Source organism: Charadrius vociferus, unplaced genomic scaffold (assembly GCF_000708025.1).
Source record: "Charadrius vociferus isolate BGI_N301 unplaced genomic scaffold, ASM70802v2 scaffold37, whole genome shotgun sequence".
Classification (NCBI taxonomy): Eukaryota; Metazoa; Chordata; class Aves; order Charadriiformes; family Charadriidae; genus Charadrius; species Charadrius vociferus.
Window position 1 is genome coordinate 1,761,003 of NW_009649457.1, and position 16,574 is coordinate 1,777,576.

The 16,574-nt window shown below is 39.3% G+C and overlaps 1 protein-coding gene across 1 annotated transcript in view; it reads left to right on the plus strand.

The window, feature by feature from the left end:
- Positions 1-399: 399 nt before the first annotated feature.
- The window catches only part of UBAP2 (ubiquitin associated protein 2), a gene marked incomplete at its 3' end in the record, with an annotated part of 51,717 nt that continues 35,542 nt past the window's right edge, over positions 400-16,574 (plus strand). The window contains 5 exon segments of the mRNA XM_009889759.1: positions 400-524; positions 4,310-4,387; positions 6,005-6,115; positions 9,939-10,092; positions 11,819-11,896. Of these exon segments, the coding sequence (XP_009888061.1) occupies positions 426-524; positions 4,310-4,387; positions 6,005-6,115; positions 9,939-10,092; positions 11,819-11,896 (520 nt within the window).

Genomic DNA, 16,574 nt, shown 5'->3' on the forward strand with positions numbered 1-16,574 from the left:
TCAAAACAAGGCAGCAGGTATTGCAGAAATTTAAGGAGTGGTACAGCTGGAGCTGAAATTCCTGCAGAGTAGCAGATACAAAAGTCTAAAATAACTGAAAAAAGCTGTGAGATTTATATGTTGTCTGGAAGTACAGATCTAGGCAGATCCCAATCAGCTGACAAAAATGCTTTTTATCCACTGCATTTCCCTCTTTACTGTAAACACTGGGATAAATCCAATAATGGTGTATTAAAGATGCTTTCTCTCTCCATGTATAGAGTTCATGGTAAAGGCAGGACAAGTTCAAGCTACTTCATTTATATATTATCTGGGTATTGAATCAGGACTCTGCCTTAACTCACATCTTTGGTTGTTTGTTTGTTGTTTTTTTTTCCTTTTCAGATTTTCTATTTTGTACATACATTGTTTTGTATATACTGTATATGATGACTTCGGTGGGCAGTGAACGTACCCGGGGCACTCGGGACAAAATGCAAATTTCAACTACACAGCCAACACAACCACAGAAACAAGTAGTACAGGTATGTGATACTATATGATCTTCTTCGAGTTGAAAGTGTGCATGTAATGATACACATCTCTTCCCTAAGTCAGTAAGTACAGAGAAAAGACAGAAGGAAAAATCATTGTCTATTTTGGAAGAGTGTGTTTGGTATCTCGCTTTAATTGCTTAGTAATCCAGCACAGCATTAAGTTGTTCCTGTATTCTTGTCTCTAAAGGAGCTTTGTGTTCTTCAGCAGCATTTCCCATCACTGAGGAATTCTGCGCCTATGCCTGTGTCGGTATTTCTGTTCTGTGACCTCAATGTCTTCAGATCTCAGCTCTTCCATATGCCAGCCTCCTGATGCTAGAAGATTTCTGGTCGATAGAGGAATTTGGGTGGGTGGGAAAAGCTTCCTTAGATGCATGCTGTGTTCTACAGCATGATTCGGCATATCTGCAAGTCACAAAATCATAAAATTCTTGTGCAGTGTCCTCACAATGTGAAACGAAGATGATTGTCCACTAGTAGACTTAAATTATTTTGGGTATCTGAGAGACTGAAATTAGGATCTTACCCAATTTTCTTGATTCTCAGCAGCAGAGTAGTTAAGTTGTGTGCTTGTGTGGCCTACAGAGAGTGCAAAATGTCTCTGCTCCTGGCAACTTATTATTATCTTGTCTCAAAAATTGGACTCAATTCAAGAATTGCCTCAGTTCTAGATTGGTGCACTCTCTCCCAGCAGAGAAGTTCTCCCCTGGGAAGCTGCGTCTTTTATTGTTTTCTGGACTGATCTTTAACGTGGAGGGGCTTCTGTTCTGTTTTGTATGGTATATTAATTATGTGAGCTCAATCCCTTATCTCCTTGCATTGCAGTGCTTTGCATAGTGGTGGTTCATGCTAATGTGTAGATTTAGAAAGTGACTTTCAACAGATGAAGTTGAATTTGGTTTTGTTTTATAACAAGTAAGGCTGCAGGAATATAGCAGGTTGACAGAAGTGGTGTTTTTCCCTTTTTTGACATTTGCAAGACAATCGTGGAGTACTCTGCCCAGTTTTGGGTTCCCTGGCACAAGAGAGATGTTGGCAGATGGGAGCAAGTCCGATGAAGAGCTGCTAAGCTGGCTGAGAGACCGGAGCACAGGATGAGTAAGGGGTGGCTGAGGGAACTGGATTTGTTCAGCCCTAAGAAGGCAAGGCAAGGTTGTGTCTTCTATTCACATACCTTATGAAAGAGTACAGAAAAAGTGAAGCCAGACTCTTCTCAGAGAGACAATGTCACAGGTTGGAACACTGGAAATTCCAGCTGTTAAAAGGATCTTGGATTAGAGATGTGGGATCTTTTGTCTGGCCGCAAACAGCTTCTCTGATGGGACATGCTTTCAGTGGGAGGTTGCACTGAGTATCGCTGGAGGACCTTCCCAACCTATGTGATTCATTGATTTTCTGAATGTAGAATAATGTTGCTTTCCCAAATGGAGATTTCACTGTCATAATACCACATGGATCATCATTTAAGTTATTTAGGAAACTACGTCATAATTTTTCTGCATTGCTTCCGGATAATAAAAATACCATTTTATTATAAAATCTAAGCTTATTACTGTCACTTAATTTTGTGTTTTGCACGCTTCTGTTTTCTGGTAGTTTGAAGTTGTCAGTTACAAATTTCCCTCACTCTGTTAGGATGCAAAGGTAACAGATCTTGTAAGGTTGAGTAAAGTTTTAGGTGTCGTAAGATGCTTCTATTTTCTTAGTTGCAATTAAAACTTAATTACACTCTTTTATAGGATACTACAATGTTACTTGTAACAATGGTGCCTTAAAAATAAAGAACCACCAGTTGCTGGGGAAAAAAAACAAAACATTTTGTGACAATGATTTGGCATTTGTGTAGTAAACACATCTTGTGGGGTTTTTGTTGTTTTTTTCTTCTGAATCTTCAGTTCCATCTGGGTGTAATCCACTGGTATAAAAATTAGCAATATTGTATCTACTTGTGCTTCTAAGCTCTCTGCTTACACAGGAAAACTGGAGATATTGTCACACCTTTTTTTTTTTTTTTTTTCCCTACTAACATGGACTTGAAAAAAATGTTGGTTTACAGGAAAAAATGAATCTTAATGGCTTCCTGTTTCTGGTCAAATATGCCGTCATCTCTCTATAGAAATTACATTGTCTGAATGGTTTTTTCACTCTGGATATCTTTAAAGAAACTGTCTTTACTAGCTTAAAATTTGCAATGGCCCTGAGGAGGCTGAAGTCAGAGCAAGAAGATGGATCAACAAGGCTTAATTCCTGAAATCAGCAGACCTTTTGTTTTTGCTCTCTGCTGAGGTCTCGGCAGACACCAAGAGTGACCTCTTTCACAGACAGTGCTGCACTGACCAGGGGGCTTTTGTGGAGAGTGACACCAGGACTGGCACAGGGAATTCCAGAGCATGCTCTCCTCTGTGTTACTGACCTGCGTATGAAGTTGTCAGCATTGTCACTTTGAAAATGTGAAGTAGCGTAGAGTACTTAGCTCCGTTAAAAACGCTAATTGTCTTGGAACATTGCCTCTGAGCACAGCAAATGTCGCTTCCCTCAAGGAACTGAGACAGCTGCAGTAACTTCTCAAACAACAAGCAGCTGGTGGTGTACGGTGGAGTAATTTTTAGCCTCTTCTCAGCATTTACATTTGGCGACCTCCTCTAGAGCTTGTATTTCTGGTAAACTTGAAAAGTGAAGCAGTTTGATGCTGATTAAGTCTGAATTCGTGAGGCACAGAATTTCACGTGGGTATCCTGTGAGGTGAGACTTCGAAAGGTGAGATTCAACCAGCTGCCCAGGATGAATCCTTTCTGTCAAGAATTTCAGTGGATGAGATGGTCCCCTTCTCAATGGGAGTCTTCCACACCACATCAGCTCGCATTTCTGGTCCTGAGTCTCTTCAGTATTCACTTTCTCTAGCATGAGATGGAAGCCTCTTCTGTTTGAGCAGAAATCAAAATAGGTCCAGGATCATGTAGCATAGAGTTATCTTTGGTATTTTCATAGGAGTGCAGTTCCAAGTAGACTGCAAATGCCACACGTGAAGATTGGCCTGTGTGATGTGACATTAGTGTTCTTGAGTAGATTGCTTTCTGGGGCAGCCATAGCCTATTTGGATTTAGGCCATTTTACTGCATCCATCCATTTTTAGCCTTTCAGCTTTTGAAGAAGTTGCCAGCATAGATTTGTGGTCCAGAAATGTTACAGAAGCACTGAATATTTCTTCAATAGCAAGATCCTTTAGCAGTTTTCAGAGACCGGTATTCACTTATAAAGAAAATAAGTGCAGCTGTTCACGGGCAAAATCTTGAGGCATGACTCAGTCTCTTTTTAAGTGCTCATAAAACTACAGGGTCAGGTGGTTGTTGGAGAGTTGTGGAAGGTGTTCTGAGCAGGAATCATCAGATAAGTGGTTAATTTAGAAATACCGTTGCCAGTTTGTTATGGTGAAACTCTAACTCTGGAGTGGTAGACACTAAAAAGTAATCATATCAAAGTGTAGGCTTCTGTGGTAAATTCTGTTTTATTATATGGTTGTCTTGTCTATGTCGTAACCTTTACCTGTGGTTCAAACACATTAGAATATGTTGAAATTGCTTGTGTCCCAGCTAACTTTTTAACTATAAAATGGGCATAGAGGAGATGTTAATCCCTTCCACATAGCACTTCTGTGCTTATTGTGTATGTTCTTTTTGAGAATCTGGAGAAAAAAAATATGGTGACACTAGGAGATACTTTTAAAAATATATTGTTACCTTTTGTGTACTTTATTGGATGTTTGCATTTTTCAGGCAACAGCAGAACAGATTCGCCTTGCTCAGATGATCTACGATAAGAGCGACGCAGATTTTGAAGATAAAGTGAAACAAGTATGTTTCTTATGGTACAGAATTTTATGCCCTGCAATAAGGTGCTTCAAATTTGCCTTACATTTTGGATCTAGGGCGTCTGTTTATGATTTAGATTAAACCTTTTTCAGAAGGGTGTAAGTTTAACTAGGAAAAGGTGCTCTTATTGCATTGTAAAGTCTGTTTACAAGAAATTGTGTGGTAATATAACTCTGGCTGTATAGTTACACCGGTGTATTTTCCTTTGCAGACAAGCCTTTAACCCAAAACTTATCTGTGCTGATGTCTCTTCCAGACTGTATTGTTCTAGTATGGTCTTGATGCTTGATGATCATCAGAATAAAGAGTGCATTCAGCTTGTCCATGTGTACAGGCACATGGGAAAAATATGGCAGCTGTGTAAACTGAATTTGCTAGTATCTTGGCTGTTTTTCAGGAAAAGTAAAAATCTTTTCGCTTAAAGGTGAATAGAAGTGTTATTTTAAAAAAAAAATAAATCCGACATCCCAGATCTGTGTATGCATTAAAATGATAGAATTACACTGTGAAAATGAAATCTCACACCATTTCCTCTGCCTTGCTGAGTTTCTAGTGTAGATGCTCAAGCTTCCGTTACCCAATTATAGCTGAGACCATTAATTTGAGCCGAACTGAGAATCCGGGTCCCTGTTATGCTGTAGGTGTCAGTGATTTTGTCCTAGAGAGCACATCACAACTCAAGAAGAACCTAGGAGTACATCCAGGAGAGAACAATTGTGAATGCATTATCACAGCAGGGGAGCAGATTTCTTTATTTCTTTTCTTTGTAAAACCCTCCTCCAAAATATTGTTAAGTGTTAATTTGTTCTGTTGCGGTGCCAGAAGTGAAGTCTTGTACTTCCTGAAGCCGAAGAACCCTTATCAATAGTGCCTGTAGCACTGCTGGTGGGAAGGATAAGAATTAAGTTCTGCTAGGAAATCGCCAATATTTTACACTGTGTGTGTATATTTCTAGATCATGTAGGTGTTTTTTCTTTGAGTGAAGTTGCAGGATATGTCCCATGCCTGACTGATTATTTCCATCCTGCACTCCTCAGGGTGTGCACCGCAGGTCCATGGAGCATACTTCAGTAGTAGGTCTCCTTAAGCAGCCATTGCTTATGCCTTTTGTGTGGCCTTACGCTGAAATGGATCAAGGGAGCTGATGTGGCTGAAAAATAACCTTTTTCTTAGTCTGGATGTTTTTCCAGATGGATCTGTTCTCTGCCATGGCTTACCTTATGTCTGTTTTCACACAGTGAGATAAAGAGGGGGATGTTTGATGGGGAGGGAGAGACGACAAAACTGGAGCTATCCTGGTCTTCTGCATCTTTACCCTCATGTACTGCTGTCTCTGGGCTGACAGCATTTGCTGCAAGCATGAAGGGAAAAAAAAAAAGGTGCAAAAGAGAATACTTTCTTGATTGCTGTTTAATTTGTGTTTCATCCTGTCTCTTTTCTGAATCCTAAGCAGATGCGTAAAATGCGGATAGTTTTATTTAGGATTTTAGCTTGCTCTGACACAGTAGCTATGCACTTTCTTGGAATCTGTGGTGGTACTAACTTATTTTCTTAGGATGATAATTTAGATGTTTTAACATGTCCGACTTTTACTGCCAGCTTATGGAAGTGACGGGGAAAAACCAGGATGAGTGCATAGTAGCACTACATGATTGTAATGGGGATGTGAACAGAGCAATCAACATACTGCTGGAAGGAAGTTCAGACACGGTAAGGTTTTACTTTCATGTTAAACTGCTCTTTCTGTGTACTGTGTCGTTCTACTTCTAAGAAGGGATTGAGAAAGTCGTATTTCAGAGGCTTTCGAATTCCATGCCTCCATTCAAATTCTTTGGAAGGAAATGGAGACTGGGGCAGCTTCTCTACTGCCTTAGAGTAGCGTGAAACTTGAAAATGTGGGTGTTCAGCTGGTCTTGTGCAGAGTCCTCTGGCTTTCATTTACACGAAGCAATTTTAACCGCAGCAGAACTTGGTGTGCTGTCAGACATAAGCCTGATTTTTGCTGCAATGTTTGTAGTTACTCTGTAGCACCTCCACAACCCTGAGACTAAGTGTTTGCCACAAAGGGCAATCTTTATAAACCTCAAGGGCAGGCAGATGTTCTAGGATGTGCAGCTTCTGTAGTGTCAGTGTTGAAGCGGGAGGAGCTTTCAACATCTGAAAGTTATTTTGACAATGCTACTAATGGCAGAAGGGGATACAGCAAGTAGTTGCTTCTTTCACTGTGTTGCTTATTTGCATGACTACAGAAAAACAGAAAGAGAAGACTAAACAACATGTATATAACAACAAATAACGTTGCTTAGAGTGTTGCACAGAGCCATTTTTTATCCCAAGAGTTGTCAGGAAAATACATCTTGCTGCAGTTGAAGTTTTTTCTGGTGGGACTTCTGACAGTTTATCCGAGGCATTAAACTAAATTCCATATCATCTAAATTGAGAAAGAAACCTGGACTTCCTTTCTTAATGCTGAACATTCAGTATTTCCTGTGATTTGTCAGGATGTGTACTCTGGCTTATTGTTAATGAGGAAACTTACACCCCACCCCCCCTCCCCCAAATCTAGGACACATACTGTTCTGACCAAGGCGACTTTCTTTTCTGTCCCTTTTTCATTTATCAGAGTTGAAGTCATCTAAGACACAGAAGTATGTAATACTGAGTGAGCTAGTAAGTTGGTAGTAGAAGAGAGCATCTCATCTTGATTAAATCTGTCGCGGTAATGTGCTGGGTTTTGTTGTCTTGTACTTCTCATATTTGCCATTTTCTAGTTGAAAATAATTTTCTGACTGATAGAGAATGTTAAATGCTTTTTTACTTTAGCAAATTGTTATAAGTGATCACGACATGGAATAAACTTTCTGAACTCATTTACCAATTGGAAGCAACATATCCATATGTTCTGGTCTTTTGAGAAGTGTCTCTGAACCCACTGTTCTCTGTAGACAAAATGCAACTCAGAAACAAGTACAGAGAACTTAAAGGACTCAAGGAGAGTGGAGTATTAATTGAAGGGTCCTCATCAGAGCACAAAGAAATTTTTTTTTCTTTATGGAAGTTTGTGGGCCTTCAACTTTCAGGGTTTTTTTAAAGCTGTTATACTCCTGAACAGTTTAATTGTGGATTTGGTGTGAAGTTGGAAGCAGAGCTGCTACTAGTTCTGAATGCAGATTCCCAAATATCTTTTTCTAGTTTCTCTCTGCTTTGATGCACTAGAGGTTTTGTTGGGTTTTTTTGCCTCATTGGAAGGACATGTCTATCCAATTTGAGGAATTAGAAGAGCAAGGAATGATAGCTAAAATGTCTATTTATAATTTCTTTGGTACTCTGCCTGTTTTGTCTTTAAGGCTTTATGCTGTGTGACTTTGTGTGTTAGTCTTTATGAAGACTTTTCACTTGCAACAGTTGTGACAGTCTGACTTTAGATAAATAGGAGCTTGTGGATCTGAGTAGAAAAGGGCATGTTTCTTTGCCCAAGATGTCTATTCATTTAACTTCCTACAGGCATAAGATCCATTTTATGCCTGGCCATGTTTTACTTCCTAAACCTTTGAAGATAGAACAAAGGGGGCCTTTCAGATGGTTCTTCTTTCCACCTAAGATCACACCGGGAAGAGGGCTTCTGTTACATACTTTTGAAAGTCGGGTCCACAACTGTCATTTGAGTTGTCTCAGGCATCTTCAGCTGAAGTTGTAATCAGTTAGCTCACTTACAAAAACAGGCTGCTTTGATAGTCTGTGGTGGATTCCCATGCCCAGAGGTAGCCCCATCCTCTGTCTTGAAGGACATGCCCAGCTTCTCAAGGCTTTCCTCAAAATTACATTGTGGGAAAGCATGGATCTCATGCTTTCATAGTCGTCCTTTTACTGGTCCTTCCCAAGTCATGTGAAACCTAACTAAGTAGAGGCTGCTTCCTTTTATGCTTTTCAGAATCATCCAGTTTTGGGTGTTTCTTAAAATGGTCGAAGATCTTTTGGCCCCATGCCCATCAGTGAAATAGGAGTGCGGTCTGAACTATACAGACTTGGTTTTTCAGTTGTTAGTTCAGCTATTTTTCCTCCTGTGAAGTGTCTCTGAAACTCCAGGAGTGTTTTATTTAGTGTGTAATGCAGTTACACAGGCTATGGCAGGTGAAGCTATGTGATAGTTACTGGAGGAAACAGTTTTCTGTTGCACAAATAACATGATTTTGCTCAAATGTGTAATTTTGTACTTCTAATCCACGCTGTTCTGTGTTTCACCAAAGTTGGCTTATGGCAGTGTAGTCTTCTATACTGGAGATGAAATTGAAAAGCAATTTCAACCTTCTTTCTCACCCATACTATGTCAAAAAATGAAGGAGCAACCATTTTCTTAGTACTTATTCTCTGAAAGGAGGCACTGAAACATTGAGTTTATACTTGTAAATGGCTTTACCTGCTTTCTCAATAGCATTAGTTTTCTCAATTCTAGGCAGCTTGGAATAGCTGGTTATTGCTTACCTCATGAGGGCGTCTGAGTTGCTGTTGTCTGAATTGAGAAGAGACAGAACAGGATAAAAGTATTGATAGCCAACCTTTTTTGTTTGATGCAGGTGCCTGTCAAATGTCGTGGCTTTAGTGCTTCACAATTGACAGAACCTTATTTGTGTATGCAAATTTCGTACTAAAGCACTTTACCTAGAGTATAAGCTCCTAGGGATGGGAACGTACATATAAACATATCTGCTATCCTAATGGTTTGCAAATAATACCTTTCTTTGCTTTACAACTATGGCTTGACAGACTAACTATGCAATTGTGTAATATATGAGTTGCTGTGCTATTCTTAGCAAGTATTTTAGTCATTTTATTTTCAACTCCTACAGATTCTTCTATGAAGGTGAAGCCTGATGTTTGGACCTTGGTCCCTTGTCTTATTTAGACATAGTTTTGCCTGTATTTTGCTGTGTGTGTTGAGCTGTAGCTGTTAAGAGTGGATGGTCTGGCTTATCATGGCCCCAGTTTTCCCAAGCTGCTGTTCTGCCATTCTGTCTCATGGTGCTTGAATTCTAGTAGGTCTCGATAATTATTTTTCTTTTTTCATTCCCCGCTCTTAGGCCACATACTTACTCTCATCAGTTTCTTGTTCAGTGATGCTTAGAAGCATTTTTTCATTTCCTTGGGAGAAAAACATAGCTCTGTGCATGCTCCCTTCATAGATTTATGGAAGTAGTTGAGAGGGAAACTGCTGCTTGTTTCACAGATTTTCTGTGTTGCGGTCGTATCTAGGCTTCTTTGAACTAGTAGAAGTCCATTATAGCCCCAAATACTGGGGATTCTCACATTCTGTAAGACAAATCAACTTCTAAAACTTTGTTTTTTCTCATCTCTTCCCAAAAATACAGCCTGTGTTTCCAATTGTGTCAGTGTAGTTTGCAAGGTATTACCTATGTGACGTTATGCAAATACCTGGGTGTTTTCCATGAAATGGAGGGGTGTGAGGTTGAAGTATGCATTGAGAGGTTTCTCTTCCTTTTTGACTTTTGTATCTAATTCTGTTCTACCCAAATAGACTTCTTGGGAGACTGTAGGGGGAAAGAAGAAAAGCCTTGGAAAGGAAAGTTCAGAAAACAAAGAGAACAGAGAAAAACGAGGGGACAGAGAAGTGAGTCGTGGACGGGGAAGTTCCAACAGACGGGGAAGAGGAGGCAGCCGTGGCCGAGAGTGTACGTATAGGGGTTTATTTTTAAAGATTTAGACACTGTTCTCAACTGTCTGAGTTGAGAGCGGGTACTTAATGGAGTAAAGTCTGTCTGAGCTATAGCTCAGTGCTGAAGGGATCATAACTTGGTGACAGGTGTGCTGAATCTGTCTTTGTGACTTGGTTTTGCGATGGTCTGTGCTTGTTCAGAGACATTCGATTTAATTTAAAATACTGTACCTTTGTACAAGATCAACTAATCAAAAATTTGCTCTTCTTTATATAAGGTTTAGAATTGAGTCTTTGTAAGACTGCCTGAGAGCAAGTATGTTGCTGCACAGCTGTACGCTTTTTTTTCTTTTAATGAAAAAATTATCTGGCTTTGACTCCATCTCCTTTTATGAGTGGTAGAACCTGAAGATGTTCTCATCTTCTCATAAGGTAGATGAAAAGACTGGGATCATTATTAATCTCTAGCGTGTATTATTCACATAAGCCAACCAAAGGTGAGTTTCTACAACAGAGAAAATTCTTTGTGAGTTGAAACACTTAAAAATTTGCTACATTTTATACAAGGTCAATAATACATTGTACAAAAGCAAACTGATGTTTCCAAGTTAGGTAGCATCACATCACCAGTGGGTACCACTTTTCCCTAAGATTTAGCAGTGGTGTCAAAGCTGTATACATTGCCTGTAAGGGCCACGGACAGCACTGATGGATAAGCAGAGAAACCAGAATGAAAAAAAATATGTTTAGCTTTTCACTTACAAGCAGGAAAAATATCTGCAATATTAACCAACTCTTCTAAGTCATTATTGGACTATATTCAAATACTGTTCCAGTGAAGACATTGTAAATCTTTGTAGAATAGGATAACACCAAGATAGAAAAAAAATTAGTAAAACTTGGAGCGATGCTTAGAACAAATTGAAATGAAATCCATCAAAATGAAAGTGAGGGGCAACATTTTTTGCCAGAGCAAGATGCTGTTTGTCTCTTTTTGTAAACTGGAATTAAAGATTTTTTTAGGTGGTTACCAAATCTTGGTGTTCTCTTCCCAGCTTTATGTCCAAGCATTAATGATTTTGTTGCTGTCATTAGGAGAAGTTGTGCAGTGAGAAATCTCAGCAGTGTTTTAAGTGGCCAGTCTTTTTTTCTTTTTTCCTTTGAGGAGCCAGCCATCTTTCAGAGTACCTCCTCAGGAGTTTTCTACAAAGTAGTAAAGTTGCAGTGCTTTTCTAATGCCTCACCTCCACCCAGTCATCATCCCTCTGATATATATACACAGGAGCATACTTTTAAGTTTCCCTGATCATACAGAGATGTGGTATAGGCAGATGGGAGGAGTTGGTGTTCTTGGTTATCCCTTATTATTTCACTGTCGCCACTGGTGTGTTGTATGAGGCAGCTGTATTTCCTACCTTGTTAAACAGTTGAGGCCATAATTAATTTAATAGTGTAGGCTGCAAAACACTGAGGTTTTTTGTTGGGTTTTTTTCCTAAAAAACAGAAATGTATCTGCTGGTGGACATTTCCCTCTTGTTAGATATTTTGCTTCCTAATTGTCTGGTGTGAAGTAAACGTAAGTTCCTTGTAGCTGCTCCCCCAAGGAAGAGGGGTGACTGAGCTCTGTTGACCAGCCCACTTTAAAATCTTGCCTTTTCTTTTTAGGTTCAGGTTAAGCAGATGGCTATATTGTCTCATGTACAAGTGTCTAAAGCTTCTCTTAAGCTGTCCTCTCTCCACAGTTAGAGCTGAAGAGAATGGAGTGGACAACAATCAAGGAGACAGGCCTTCAGACCGTGGAAAACGTGGCCGTGGGAGAGGTGAGATGGTGACGTTGGTTGGGGACTGGCACTGATTTCATGTCCTGAAATGGAACTCTCCCATTTATTTCTTTAAACACTTTTTTTTAAGCATTTTTGGTTATCCTTTGATTCCATAAACACTTCAGCCACCATTAATTTAGGTACATCCCCCCTCCCTTATCCCTTGTTGTGTCTTGGTCTCAGAGCAGGTTAAAAGAATTGACACAAATCACCTTTATGGTAATTTCCTGTGTAGCAGGCTGGTGTGCTCTGGCTATGGAGAGCTGTTTTCCCAGATCAACTCATGCCAGCCTCCTGTGAGTGGCAGTGCAATGGGTTCTTCAGGGTGTACCTTGGCAGCAGGAGAGTGCAAGATTCCATCTGTAGGGCTCTCGAGGAAGGATTTGTTGTGTACTTGTGCTTTTTCTTTGGGGTGGATCGAGTTGTCAGACTTGCCTTCTGTTTTCAGTACCCAATCAGAGAAAGTACAAGTCACCTTAACGGCTTTTGGTAAGAGAAGGAATTTGGCATGGAAGAGTTGGTGAGAACTGTGGAAAAAGAGTACTGCAGAGTCTTAGGTACAATTCCGATCCTATCCTGTAGAAGAAAAAGTTGTTGGTAATGGATTTGATGTGGAATCAAGGGATTTGTAGTTGGTTTGGATTTTCACAGGTTGGAGTGGGAAGAGGCTTGTTTTTTCTCAGAGCAGGAGGAATGAAAATGAGTAACCTAGGTACAGTGCAGATTGTGTGGGGAAGTGGGTATTGAATGAGTTAAATTGATAAAGTACACAGCAGAGCTAATGTACTTAGTAAGTAATGTCGAGAAAAATTCTGCCTTCAAAGGACTCTCTTCTCTTTGGAATATCTACTAACGAGGCATTCAAAGACAGGCACGTCCCACTTCGTTTTCTCCAGATCTGCATCTTGAAGGAGTGGAAAGATGAAAAGACATGTAGGTTCCAGAGATTTGTGAGAATGACTTGGTTGTGCCTGCAAATCAGCAAATACCAAATCGTGTGCCCAGAGAAGTAGCTTTGCAGTGAAGGGTGTGGTATAGTTCACAGCTACAGTTTTTGGTATGCTAGCACTGTTGTTAGATGGAATGTAAGTCTTCTGGTGTTTGTTTTACAAAATAATCCTTTATACTCAAATATAAAGGTAGGATTTTTTTTAAGTTGTTGGGTGAAATTTACAGGTTAATTTCAAATGCAGTCTGTTTTTTGCTTTGTAACCTTATGAACAATACACTGCTTTTGCTGTCAACCCTGTAGCTCTCTAGATGAACATCATGTCTCAAGCCAAAGCACTTAATCATCAGATCAAACTGACATATCTGACTGAAAAAATAGGAACAAATTTAACCAATTTCTGTTCACTGGCTTAGTGTACATAGTATTATTGTAACTCTCTACCAAATATTTTAGACTGTACATTCATGTGAGCAAAGTATCTTAATGACGTGTTTTCAACTGTCTGTGATAAACCTGTTGAACGACTTCGGGATCATTATATTACAAGTTTGTGTATTGTGTGGCAGAAAATACCTAATTTAATTTTATAATGCAAGCCCTTGAAATCTGCAGGGAGTTGTATAAAGCTCTGTAATTCACTTCTCAGTATTTCAGGGACTCATGACCTTCTTTCTTTGGATACTAGTAGAAATAATAAAAAAAGCTTCCTGCCATTTCATTCAGTAGCCTTTCTTTTCTGTTACACAGCAAAGTCAAATGTGGGATAAAGCACTTCAGCTGGAAGTAAATAGATTGCTGGTAATCACCACAGAACCCTTTTCAAGAAATGTTTCATGAGTGTGTGTGTGTAGGAATCTAGGCATTGGACACAAAATTAGAGATCAGCTAATATCTGAGCAACACACTGTCTTGCTATTTTAAACTACCTTCTCAGGCTGGAGTTGTCTTACTGCCTACTTTCTAGGGGAAGATTTGCTGGTTCATCATATTACTCCTTCACTGTAAAACAATCTAATTTTAAGAAATGATGGGCACTGAAAATAGCAGAAATGGGATTGACACTGGGGTGTTAATGTGCTATTTACTGAGGGGAGAAAGACCCTGATAGTGAGTATTTCATCCTTGGTGCTCTAGGGCCTAGCTTCATTGTTTAGTAAATCTTCTGTTAATGACTGTGAGACATTCCTTTCAACTTCATAGGGTAGTAGGTATACAGTGTACAAACACCACTGGTTGCTGGTATGCAGGAGATCAGGTATTTGAAGTAGATGTGTGTTATTGACTGATGAACAGAAAGAAAAAAAATGCATCCATCCTAGCTGGAGTTGCTCTGCCCTTAAACTTTGCTTGCCAAACTGAGGGAGTAAACTTTGGCTTAGAAAGGAGTTGAGGAATTTGGGTTTTTTTTTAAGATGACCTTCCCATATCTCTTTCTTTTCAGAACTCAATTTCTTGAATAAGCTCAGTTTAGATATAAAAAATACTATAATAGTGGTGGATAGTAGTTGCATCCAAGTGATTATATGTGTTTGTCAGTATTGCCAGGATTTGTAACTGTCTGGAATGGAATCTCATGAAGGAATTATGGAGGAAGATGGTTATGTCTTTAGGATTTTCAGCTCTAAAAACGTTTCCTCATTTGTGTTTTAATCAGCTGCAGTGTTATATACAAATTGACAAACTTTACAGGGTTTTTTTTATGCTGCTGTTCTGTACTGTTCTCACATCTTCAATTTTAAGTACGGGTCTGATTCTCTCGCTGTCCTCCACCCCATGTTGAAAAGGATGTGGTAGAGCTAGAAAAGACTTTTCAAGGTACTGGGAAGACTTCATCTATGGGATGTGAGGAACAAGCAGACTAGGACTTCTCCACCTGCAAAAGAGAGGGCTGAGTGGGTGTATGGTAGAGATCTGTAAAATTTTAATGGAAAAGGTTCTGTGGGGAAATTAACTGATCACTCCAAGCAAGTATGCAAATGAGGGAATATTAAATGAAACCAGTAGGTTACAGGTTCAAAATGAACTTGCGGAGGTGGTTCTTCATATATGTAGTTAACCTGAGGAATTCCTTTCTGTAAGATGTTGTGGGTGCTGAAAATTTACACACAGAGAGACTTGACAATTTAATACAAAAAAAGAACCACAGCAAGAAAATGAAAAACCACTGGGGGTTTTGGTGCATGTAAATTATCGTTGGCTGACAAAGTCTGAGCCACAAATGGTTGAAGACCAGGAAAGTGTCCAGAGAAACTGCACCATGGTTTCAGTTCTTGTAGTCTTCCCTAGGTATCTAATTGACCATAGCTGATAATGGGTTAGCAGGCAGATGAACTTTTGGACTTGAGTCAGCATAGAAATTGTTACAGGTTCATGTATAGCAATTCTCCTCATTTGCAAAGTGAAAATGGATTTGTTGCTTTTACTTCTATTCCTCTGTTCTCTTCCTCATCATTCTTCCAGAGCAATGTGAGCATGCCATAAATGTGGATGCTGACAGGGAATTTTTTTCTAGCAAAACAGGAATTAAAAATGAAAGGGAAAAAATTGTGTTTTAATTTTGGACTTAATCAGCATGACAAGGAGCCTTTCAAACTCTTGTTTTTTTCTGCTGGCTGTATAAGAAAGCAAAGCAGCTTACCCTTTTTGTAAATATCCGACTGTAGTCCAGCTTGTATTCTTGATATCGCTCTTTAAAAATGTTTTTTAGATAAGAAGTATGCTGTCCCTGAAAAAAATGAGCTTCTGTAACCAGAATTGCATGTCTAAACGTTTTCTTGTTTTAAAAGCTTAGCACAGTTGGCACAGGATATATTTTGGATTTCCTTGCCAGAATTAGTAAGGATGTTGGTTTTTCTAAAACATGAATGTAGAGCAGACTTTCTGGAGGTCACAATCTGAAGCCTGTTTAGTTTTGTTGTAGTTGGTTCTGTGTTGGTTAAGAGGTGTGTGTCATGTAATTTTTTCTTTTTTTGAGGTTAAACAGAACTTAGCTTTAACGTAAGTTAGTTATTTTCTTTTAAACATAACTTTAGAGTTGAAGTTTTCTGCATGTGCTTCTAAAAATGGTTGCTAGAGTACATGCGGTGTATAAAACTGATCCAATGCTTCTAGCTTTATGATGACTAATAAGCAAACAGTGATTTGAATTATTAAATATAACGTCAGTGTTTGTTTTGGTAGTGTGGAATACCTAGAATACAAACTTTCTATACTTAGCCTACTTATCTCTTCATAAGGCTTAAGCCTCTGTCACCTCGGCATCTGCTGGGAGGATGGCAGGCTCTGCATTTCCAGAGCAGAGACCAGGGCTGTTCAGTTATTGAGTTACTGTGCAGTCAGAGATAAGCACAAATCTAGGGTGTTGCCAGCCCTTCCAGTCTGCATTTCCTTTTCCTTTCAGCTTTACTTAGGCCTCTTTCTTAACCTTAAAGTGTCTTCATCTAATTTAAACCTGTCAGTGTGAAAATCTGAGGTTTGAAATAAAGCACCTCTGTTGCACTAGAAGGATTTAGGTCTGCAAGCTCAGCAAACTGGATTTTCTACAGAACAGGCTCTGAAATTAATTGGTTAGTCCTGTCTGAGTCGTGGTAATGCACACTTTTCTCATGCTCCCACATAGTGTGCATTTGTTTTGGGGGACGAAGTGTTGTGAATGAGATGAACAATTCTTTCTATTCATGGACGGTACCAGAGTGAAGACTTGATCGTGTGATTATGAGTGTT